We start from the raw sequence: 10,265 nt of genomic DNA, 5'->3' as shown, positions 1-10,265 counted from the left end.
AGTTCATAAAAATGTAAAAACTTGAAAGATACCCATCTTATTTTAGGAGATACTATTTTAAAACTATTTTTTAGATTAATTATCTATTATTATTATTATAAATTTTGAAAAATAAATATCTGATTTTAAGATTTCTTTTTATTCATCAAATGTGGACACATACATTTTTTTAGGACCATACATATCTTTCTTAAGAAACTATTTTGGAATAATTTTCTAAATTAATTATCTTTTATTATTATCAAATCTTTTCAAATTTAATAAAATCAAAATATCTAAGATATGGTGTGGATCTGGAGGAACTCACGATAGAGAGGGCAAGAGGGTTGAATCTCCATTGGAAGCCCGATACGAGATGTGAGATTGGGGGCGAAGAAGGTTCAATCCCTTGGATTTGAGAAGGATTCCTGGGCTACGAAATCTTTGGGCCCAAACGTGGTATGGGCTGGGCTTCAGATTCCAAACCCATCTCCTAAATGGGCTTTGAACTTTTGGACCCGCCATGCTGTGCAGTCAAATCATTAAATAGAAAATTCAGAAAAACTCTTACCCTACCATTATTTTCTCTCTCCCCGTCTTTCTTCATTGTTCTCTTTTCTCTGTCCCTCAAATCTTAGCCAAATCCCCTTCCTCCCCTCTCCGGCGAGCAAACCCACGGAGGAAGGCGAGAGCAGGCGGCGGTAGATCTTGCGCCGGCGAATCACCCACGCACCATGCACCATAGCGGCGCCATGGCTCACAGAATCATATTACTCGGTTAAACACTGAACCCAAACCGATAAACCGACAGTTTATCGATTCGGTACGGCTCGGCTTTAAACTGTATATCGGCTCGGTTCAGTGTTTTAATAATTAATAGATTTGTTATCGGTTCGGTTTCGGATTGATTCTAAAACTGAGCCGAACCGAACTGCTTACACCCCTAGAACTGCATGGTGAGTTGATTCGCCGCCCGGGTTAAGTTTTTTTGTTCTGCAATTCTTTCATTCTTCGTTTCGAAGGAACAGAGATTTTACGTCTGGAATTCATGGGTGAATCAACATTATATGATTTCTGAATTCTGACGTATGTGTTCGACTTCTGACATCGATCGTTACTTCCTTCTAATTTTGGTTTCGAATCTATGCTTTTCCGTTCTCAATGTTTGAAATCGTTTATCGTTACCTTCATTTGGAATTTGATTACTCTTTATTCTATTTGGTTTTTGCAGGTTGAATTTTGTGGTGGAGCCTGAAATCTGTGGCGGCATTTTGTAAGAGAGGTGAGATTCATCTTTTGGTTATTTGTGAGGTTGGGATTTGGGATTAGCATCATCTTCTTTTGCAAGAGATGAAAAATGAAGTTTGGAGATGGGGAATCGGTTTGTTTTACATATTTTTGGTTGCAACCATCTGGATAGCTGCTAGTTTTGTGGTTCAGTCCGTTGTTGATGAAGGTGTTTCACCATTCCTCGTTACATACATCTGCAATTCATTGTTTGTTATTTACATCCCAATTGTTGAAATTGCACGCTTCTTGGAGGACAAGTATGGAAGCTTGTTGTTTTGGAAGAACAAAAAATTGGATGCATTACGAGAATTGAAGGAATCAGAGCAGGCCATACTTCTTGGCGAAAAAACCAATCTTGTTTCAAATGCTGATTGTTGCAGCCCTTCCATGCATATTAATATGCATATGGAAGATGGACAATCAATTTTGAATAGAGAAACTACTCTGTCAGAGACAGGGTACTTCTCTAATGGCAAACAAGTGGATGAAAAGGGGCGTTGGACTCGCATTAGAGTGGCAAAAGTTAGCTTATTAATATGTCCATTTTGGTTTCTTGCTCAGCTCACTTTTAATCTCTCGTTGAAGTATACTACTGTCACAGTAAGTGATGATCCACTTCTCTGTCTTATTATATTAGCGATTGGTGATTTTATAACATTGGGTTTTTATGGCTCCCTTTCCTTTTTTTTTACTGTAGTCAAATACAATCCTGAGCAGTGCTTCCAGCCTCTTTACATTTTTGGTTTCTCTAGCATTTTTGGGTGAGAAGTTTACATGGGTGAAGCTTGCTAGTGTTCTCCTCTGTATGGGAGGTACGATAATTGTAAGCCTGGGAGACTCCAAATCTGAGGGGACTTCGAGAACTGCTTCGAACCCTCTTCTTGGTGATGTTCTTTCCCTTACCTCAGCTGGCTTGTATGCCGTGTACATTACCCTTATTCGCAAGAAACTGCCTGAAGATGATGATGAGAAGACTGGCAAAGCTAGTATGGCACAATTTCTTGGATTCCTTGGACTTTTCAACCTCTTTATTTTCCTTCCTGTTGCCCTTATAATCAAATTTACTAAGGTGGAGCCATTTCACTTGCGGACTTGGAAGGAAGTTGGTCTGATTATTGCTAAAGGTCCGTAAGCATTTATCTTTGGAACTCTGATATTCTTTTCTTTGCTTGTTTTGGGATTATGAGCTCCCGTGTACCTATAGAAAGCTTGTAAGCATCTTTTGAATGTGTAGAGAGCAGACATGTTATTCCTGATACACATAATTACATAGAATACACATGATTTTCAAGAATTTTCTCTTGGACATGGAGCATCTAGAGTGCAGAATCTTTAGGTGGCTAGCTACATACACCATGAACCAAAGGCGTAGGACACTATTTAGTAGATATTTGATACCGATCTCTGGTGCATGGTGCTTGTGCATTTGATTATTTCAAAACCACTGTTATTGATGAATGATGGATGACTTCCATTCCGTGCGTGGAATGGTTTGACAACTTTATCTTGTTATTTCAGCATTTTGCAACCCCATAAACTATGCACGATTAAGGACTCATCATTAAGGAAGCTTGCATTGTGAGAGGCTAACTCTCTGACTTGGGATAAATTTTGAAGAAGTGCTTTCCAGTGAGAATATAAGCAGTAATCTGTAAAATTTGAAAAGTACTTTTAATTGGTAGATTACATTTTTCACTTTTTCCATAGTCATTCTAACTCACCCTCCATAACTATCACACTAGAGATGCAATGCTTTCAATATAAGAGTTATACCTTTTGACAAGTTCATATGTTTTCACCATTAGTTTCCTCTTAGCTCTTCTCGTTCACTACATTTGTTTCACAAAAAGTCATCCATGAATGTATTAGTTAGCTCCATTCTCTGCACCTGTTCACTTCTTTTCACGTTTGTAGAGGCTCATATATTTTTCTTTACTTCCTTCTTCCAATATGTTTGTAGTATATTCATATTTCATACTGAATTGGGACTTTCTGCTATGTTCAGGATTGTTGGATAACGTCCTGAGTGATTACTTGTGGGCAAAAGCCGTTCTTCTAACCACAACTACTGTAGCAACAGCCGGTCTCACAATTCAAGTCCCTTTGGCCGCCATTGTCGATTCCATATTGGGCAATGCCCCACATCTCATGGATTACCTTGGAGCTATGGCTGTCATGATCGGGTTTATTGGCATCAACATTCCATCCGACGCATTTAGCTGTTCGAAAGACGTCTCAATCGAGTTGCCAAGTGAGAATGTCATTCATGGCGATCATGATCACACTACATCAGTTCGACAAGATCCAGCCAGCGTTTCATAGCAGTCAAAAGCTGGTTTGTATTAGCCATTTACAGCTGCATGTTGAGACTGAATCTGAAAACGCCATACACACAGAATACGGAATACCTTGAAGAATAGCTAGCTTCATTAAAGAAATTCCATTTTTTATTTTTTCTGATTCAGGATTCAATATGATAAACCAACATCAACCCATGCTCAAAGGGAGTTTTCAGCAGATACAACATGATGAAAGTAAAGGTATAGTTAAGTGTCCATATAGCTTCATCGATTACTTGTATAGTTAAATTATAACGTCACAAAATAGCTTCTGTCACTTATTTCCTCTTATTTTGGCACCTGCCTATTTAAGTGTACCTACATGGTTTATTTATCTCTTATAGCTCCTCAAAAAGAGACTGGAAAACTTAAAACAGGTCGAAACCTCTATAGAAGACTGCAAAATTCTAGATTTAGGTACGGTCGTGTTAATTAGCTTGTTTGAGATGGTGTCTTCTTAGGACTTCTCTGAAACATTGGGAGCAAGTATTTATTGTTGAACTTTTAAAGCAACGAGCGAGAATGAACAAGAAAATAATCTTTTCACTTTTCTACCAATGCTTCTGTCTTTTGGATGGTTGAGTCTTATTGTTCGAGTGATGTGTATTAGCTCAACTAAGAAGGTGGACGATCCAAGCCCCCAAAGTCGTTATGGTTGGTGATCTATTTGAGTATTGTTTTAATGATATAGTCGTTTATAAATCTACTATGTCTTGATATCATCATCAAATAGGCTCGGTGGTTAAATTTGAGCAATGCAAGAGTTCAATTTTGAAGCTGTATTTCACCTCAATATTTTAAGACAAACAACAAGAGGCAAACAATGTATTTGTTTGAGTAAAAGATTTCAATTTTTTTTTTTTTTTTACAACAACTAATGATTCCAATTAGGTCGATATGGAAATTTGAAGAGAAACTAAAGCAATCAATTATTGTTTTATTTTTATTTACAACCATTGAACTCAATAATTATTGAATCATTATCCTAAGTATTCGTACTCGAACATAAACATATGATTAGTCTTCTTGAATCTCATTTTTATTAAATGTTTAAAAAATAAAAGTAGAATAATTTTCCATAAAAATTTAGAAGGCCTGCTTACTATTATCTTTGGTTAAAATACTATTTTGGTCTTGGGATTATTTATTTATTTATTTTTAATTTTAGCTCATGTATTTTTAAAAGTTCAAAGTTAGTTTCTATATTTTCAAGAACCTTTAATTGGTTAATTTTTTGCTAAAAGATATTAGTAGCTATAATTATTTCCTCAAAGTTTGAAAAATATATTCACATTGTACCTATGCTTGAATGGAAATTATTATTAATTTTTTTACCAAGCTTGATCAAAATTAACTTCAAACCAACGGGTGAGAACTAATTTTAAGATTTATTGAAAATACATAGATTGAAATATGATAAATCTCAAAGTAGAGAAACTAAAATGGTATTTTAACATCTTTTATCTTTTAGAATGCAACTTGACCATTAATTATTTATAAATTTAAATATTATTTTAGTATTTTCAATTTAGTTCATTTTGATCCATATTCAATTTAGTCATAAAATTATGTTAAACGGTTTCTATTGTATATAAAATTTGAGTTAAATTTTGCGATTAAAGAACCAAATTAGTAATTCTCAAAAGTATAGAGACCAAAACGGACGTTTTGAAGGTATAGTTACTATAATGAAAAAAAATGTTGAAAATATAAAGATTAAAATAGATGTTTTGAAAGTACAAGAACAAAAATGAACTAAAGTTAAAAGTAGAGGGACTGAAATAAAATTTAAACCTTATATATATATATAGCTAAATTACAAAAAAAATACCCCGATACTTTTATGTTTGTTTAAAAACTACCTCTACCTCTTAAAAGTTACAATACTACCTTTAACCTTTCATAGACATTTCAAAAATGGCAAACATCTATTAATATTTTGAGTGAAAAATTAATGTGGTAGAATTTGAATTACGTGACAATTAGCGTGAAGTTGACATGACATATGTCTCAATTTTATTTTTGTTCCATTGTCAAGAGAGTTTATTTCTTCATTATCTACCAAATTTTACCTTAATTCCAATTTTAAAAACAATAGCTTCTCTCACATTTTATCTCGTTTATACTTAGTTCACAACTATCTCATTGAAGGTGTCAAAACGAACATAACTTAACAGTAATTGACATATATCTTCAATCAAGAGGTGTGAGTTCGAATTTCTCTAACATGTTGTACTAAAAAAAGGAAGAAAGGAGAAAAAAAAAATTCTATCAAATGTTTGCTCGAAATGATATATTTAAAATGTTTATGAAATATTAACAGAAATAGAAATTTCTGAATGGATACGGGTATGAGAAATATATATATATATTTTTTTATATATAATTAACACTTAACAGGAAGTTAATAAGTTAATTAAAGTTGTACTAAAAAAAAAGTTAATTAAAGTCTGCAGTAGCAGATATGGAATATTTTTATTATCGAATTCCAATTCCAATTCAATTGTCTGCATTGTTTAATTCTTTCCAAAATTCATCTTCTATCTCTGAGTCTCCTCCAATTCAAATAGATCCAATCTGGGAACTGATCGCGATTCTCTTCTCTCCATGGCGGCTCCAATCCAACTCCATGCCCTAAGCTTCTGCTTTCTACTCCCTAAAAGCGGCCAGGAGAATACAAATGAATGAGTTTTGATTGGTAGAAGCAGGCACATACCGAAACTACCAACGATGAATTTTTCTTCTTGGTTTCGACGCAGACTTTTGAGGGAAAATGGCCAGTTCACCAGCGGCAAACAATCCCGCGGAGAGAAGGAAGAGGAAATTCTCGGAGTCACAGACAGTTTGATCGAATTTGTGAAGTCCTTCACCTTCGAAACCTTCAAGAACTTTCCTCTTCCGGGTAATCTAACTCTTTCGTCTCTCTGGCTTCAATTCCATCCAAAATTAGACTGTACTTCGCATTTGCATTTGTGTTTTTTGGTGGTGGGATTTAGGTTTTATTTCAATGTGGCAGAGAATGATTGTTAGGCTTACTTGAATTTCTGTTCAGATGAAGGGGAAGCACCTCGTGTTGACCAGAATCTCTCAGATTGGCAGGAGCGACATGCAGTTCTTGTGCTATCAAAAGTCAAGGTTCATTTCTTGTTATTCGTGTACAAATGATTTCGATTCTATTCAAATAAAGCCCTAGTGGTGTTGGCTTATATGTATGATCATGAAATCTGTCAAAATTGAAGTCTATTCATGTACTTCCTGGATATGGGATCATTCTTGAAGTGAGACTGCTCTCTGAAATTGTCCATTCCTTTCTCACTTTGAAGGAAATTTCCCAACTCAGATATAAACTCTGCCCTGGACACTTGAAGGAACGCCAATTCTGGATAATATATTTTACGCTTGTCAAAAGCCTTGTGGTTGAGTAAGTGCTACTGTTTTGATAAACTTTTTGTTCTCATTTAGTGTCGAAGGTCACAGAGCTTCATTCATCTTCTGAATTTTCTTATAGAATCTTATCTGTATAGGCTTAGTGACTGTCTCTCTTGTATGAAAATATAAACTTTTTCAACTTGGTTTTTGGTTTACCTACATCTTGCAGCCATTTTGCTCTCTTCTGTTAGAAAAGAAAAATATACCCATATGTCATATGCCAGTATAGTTATTTTATGAGAGAGAGTTTCTCCCAGCTGGTTCAGTTTAATATTTTTTGAGTTGTTGGTGCATCACCAGAAGTCATACCCCCTTTTGATATTAAAAAAGGACAATCATCTTAGAAAGAAGAGTTCGTAACTTTAAGGATGCTTAGGCTGCGTTTGGTTTGTAATTAAATTTGAAAACAAGGGATTCAATGAAAACCAGAGTTATATTATTTGTTTTCAGTGTTTTTATATATGTGTTTGGTAGCAGATTTGGTAATTGAATCTTAATTTTAAAAATTGTTCAATGCATATATTTGTAAACTAGAAGTAGTTACAAACTAAATTTTAGTTTAATCTAAACTTATATTAAATAATTTATTAACTTTTTTTTTATGAATTTTGTATAATTATTATTTTACGATGTTATATAATTTAGAATACATTACATTTTACATGTTTCAATTTTAACAAGCATAAAATGAGTTTATAATATGAAATAATATATTTTATCAAAGTTTTTATCTTTTTAATATAATTCTGCATCTTAAAAATTTAAAATTCTGAATCTGAGAACACTAAAAATATAAAAAAGCCGTTTTCAGAATTTCTACTGTTTGGATCACAGAATCCGAAAACAGTTTTAAAAAACGAATCTAAAAAATTTTGCCAAACGCCTATTTGCTGAATCATCAGTGAATCTGAAAACAAAAAACAAAATCCGAATTTCCAACCAAACGAACCCTTAGTTATTTTGTTAATGTGTTCATTTTTGTCCATAGGGTTCATTCAAACGTGCAAATACTTGTCTTATTTGCAGTTCCTTTAACTTGGTCCAGAGCTATATTCTGAAGTTGTTTGTGTATCACCTAAGTCATACATACCCTCCCCTAGTCCATCATATATCATGTATGGGAGAAATGTGGACCTAGCAAAGCAAGCAGAGTTATTGTTGGATTGGACTTAATGGTGGGTGTCCATAAGGGGAGAAAGTGGATCATGTCTTGTAATTCCTTTAGTGGAATGAGGTAATGGGAGCTAGGGCGAGCATGCATAAAAAATATGACGTTAGAGTAGGAAGTCAGCCACAAGCCTCTCAAATATATGTTTTCTTTTGTATGGTTCCTTTTCTCTGTGCCATTCTACTTGATCCTATCGAACTAGTGTCAAATCTTTGCCTTGGATCATGCCTGAAGGTATAAAAATGGACACCAGATCGAACGCGGTAGTATGGAACCTAGACTGGGAGAAACTAAGGAGTAGGTTAAGAGGATGTCAAGGGAGCAACTAAGGAATAGGTCGAGAGGATGTCAACGTTGGAGAAGAATATCGTTGCAGTGGTGAAGTATATATATATCAGATTTGCATTTTGTACCAGAAGGAATAAGTGCACACACTCTGATGTAAAGCTAATGGCGTGAAGGAAGGCATCAATAGATTGGGTTAGAGGTGTGAAGATGAGAGAATTTAATGAGGTGCATAGAAGACATCAGTCAAGTGAAACTAAACGAAAAAATGGACTTTGTAGCAAACTTCAAAGTCTACGAATGGAATTAGTACCCAGGCTATGCCCCTTGCCACAGCCCTTACCAACTTGAACGGCCATGGCCCGGGAGAACACCACTGTTGATTCTGTTAGGGAAAGAATGAGCTTGGGGGCATGCATAAAGGATATGACGTAGAATAGGAAGCAAGTAAAATATCTGTGGAACTTGTATGAGAGCCACAAACCTCTCAAATGTCCATTTTCTTTTATATTTGGTTACTTTTTCCTTGAGCAATATGTACTCTCTCTTTACCTTTAATCCTATCAGCATGTATTGAAGAGAGCATGCTAATTTCATCTTAAGGAAAGGCCTATATTGCATATGAAAGCATTATTATAATTCTCTGTTCTGATGCTGATTCTAAAACTTTCAAATATGGGGCCAATTATTTCTAATACTACAGACATCTCTTGGCATTGTAATTGAATGTGCCTCATGGATTATTATGCATGCTTTGTAGGACTAATTATATATGTACTTTGAAGTTTACATGTTAGGCAATTTATTAAGCTTACTGTCATGATATCTAGTTGAAACCACAATAAACTTTTGTCAGGTAATTTAGCTCAGCAATTTCTTAACAGATTATGCAGAAAACTTTGATTCTATTTCCTTTATGTTTGATGCTTGTGGTGTGCGTATTTATAGGCTAACGCCGTGTAAATAGACTAGTTTCTCTGGTCGTACATGCCCATAGTTTCTTCTTCCTCTGGAACGTCACAAGATACTGTGCAGAATTACCATTGATTCTCTGCCATTCTTTGCACTAAACACATAATTTAACCTCTTGTTTGACATTGGCAGATATGAACTGCGTGCAATTCAACTTGATAAACTCAGGAGGATGGCTGTAGGTAATGAGGAATCTTCCAACAGCACTACATATGAAGTTGAAATGGCAGAGACGAATGCCGCATCACATTTAACTTCTGTAGGTCCCTCAACTCCATAGAAACCAAAGCATGCATTTTGGCATCTCAGTTTCAACTAGTTTGACAGTTCTGGAAATTGAATTTTCGCCCACGCACCATGAACAGATTTGCAAGCTGATGAAAATATTGTATATAGATTGATGCTTTTGAATCAGACCAGAAAATATCACTCTAGAAAAATTGGACTCTTGCTCAAGGTCCCACCTACGGAAGTTAAACGAGAGCTAAATGCAAATTATTGGCATAGGATGTGTTGACGTTCAAGTGCCATCAACTCTAAAATGCTGAGACATTGTACTGGACTGCACATTTCTTGACGAAAGTTATAATAGAAATTACACAGCTGCAAATTTATACTTCCCCAAGAATATGATTAAGTTTGCATGATTCCAATGTTTCATTAATGCTTATTCACAATCTGTTCATCTGTTATTCGGGGACTGGGAGCAATTAAAATGCAAAGGAAAATGACAATTCTTTCATGTCTGCAATGAACAGAATTGTACTAACAGTAAAATGCAGAGCCGTATAGTGACCCACGTG

The 10,265-nt window shown here is 35.0% G+C and overlaps 2 protein-coding genes across 6 annotated transcripts; both read left to right on the top strand.

The window, feature by feature from the left end:
* Window positions 1-553: 553 nt before the first annotated feature.
* On the top strand, window positions 554-4,166 carry LOC111026054 (EamA-like transporter family). Of its 4 annotated transcripts, XM_022304022.2 has the most exons (5): window positions 554-935; window positions 1,211-1,869; window positions 1,967-2,393; window positions 3,275-3,604; window positions 3,735-4,166. In XM_022304022.2, exons 2-4 carry the CDS (start codon window positions 1,330-1,332, stop codon window positions 3,589-3,591), a joined length of 1,284 nt encoding a protein of 427 aa, XP_022159714.1. In that variant the 5' UTR covers window positions 554-935; window positions 1,211-1,329; the 3' UTR covers window positions 3,592-3,604; window positions 3,735-4,166. The 4 variants fall into 4 exon arrangements, with proteins under 4 accessions (XP_022159714.1, XP_022159713.1, XP_022159711.1 ...); XM_022304021.2 differs by having other exon boundaries at window positions 554-802; window positions 3,275-4,166; XM_022304019.2 differs by having other exon boundaries at window positions 3,275-4,166.
* Window positions 4,167-6,099: 1,933 nt separating this feature from the next.
* LOC111025528 (BSD domain-containing protein) lies at window positions 6,100-10,082 on the top strand. Of its 2 annotated transcripts, none has more exons than XM_022303396.2 (4): window positions 6,100-6,510; window positions 6,661-6,743; window positions 6,932-7,029; window positions 9,595-10,082. In XM_022303396.2, exons 1-4 carry the CDS (start codon window positions 6,339-6,341, stop codon window positions 9,740-9,742), a joined length of 501 nt encoding a protein of 166 aa, XP_022159088.1. In that variant the 5' UTR covers window positions 6,100-6,338; the 3' UTR covers window positions 9,743-10,082. The 2 variants fall into 2 exon arrangements, with proteins under 2 accessions (XP_022159088.1, XP_087981999.1); XM_088125873.1 differs by lacking the exon at window positions 9,595-10,082 and adding an exon at window positions 8,440-9,588.
* Window positions 10,083-10,265: the final 183 nt, after the last annotated feature.

The sequence above is a fragment of the Momordica charantia genome, assembly GCF_013281855.1.
Source record: "Momordica charantia cultivar OHB3-1 chromosome 6 unlocalized genomic scaffold, Mcharantia_2.0 BLBB01000006.1, whole genome shotgun sequence".
Lineage (NCBI taxonomy): Eukaryota > Viridiplantae > Streptophyta > Magnoliopsida > Cucurbitales > Cucurbitaceae > Momordica > Momordica charantia.
The sequence above is the reverse complement of the archived record's forward strand: the minus strand, read 5'-3'. Positions and strand labels throughout refer to the sequence as shown.

Coding starts and splice junctions, on each gene's coding strand:
- LOC111025528 (XM_022303396.2), top strand. CDS start 6,339: ATGAATTTTTCTTCTTGGTTTCGACGCAGACTTTTGAGGGAAAATGGC. Junction 6,744..6,931: donor TTGTGCTATCAAAAGTCAAG/GTTCATTTCTTG, acceptor CTCACTTTGAAG/GAAATTTCCCAACTCAGATA. Junction 7,030..9,594: donor GTCAAAAGCCTTGTGGTTGA/GTAAGTGCTACT, acceptor TGACATTGGCAG/ATATGAACTGCGTGCAATTC.
- LOC111026054 (XM_022304021.2), top strand. CDS start 1,330: ATGAAAAATGAAGTTTGGAGATGGGGAATCGGTTTGTTTTACATATTT. Junction 1,870..1,966: donor TGAAGTATACTACTGTCACA/GTAAGTGATGAT, acceptor TTTTTACTGTAG/TCAAATACAATCCTGAGCAG. Junction 2,394..3,274: donor TGGTCTGATTATTGCTAAAG/GTCCGTAAGCAT, acceptor TGCTATGTTCAG/GATTGTTGGATAACGTCCTG.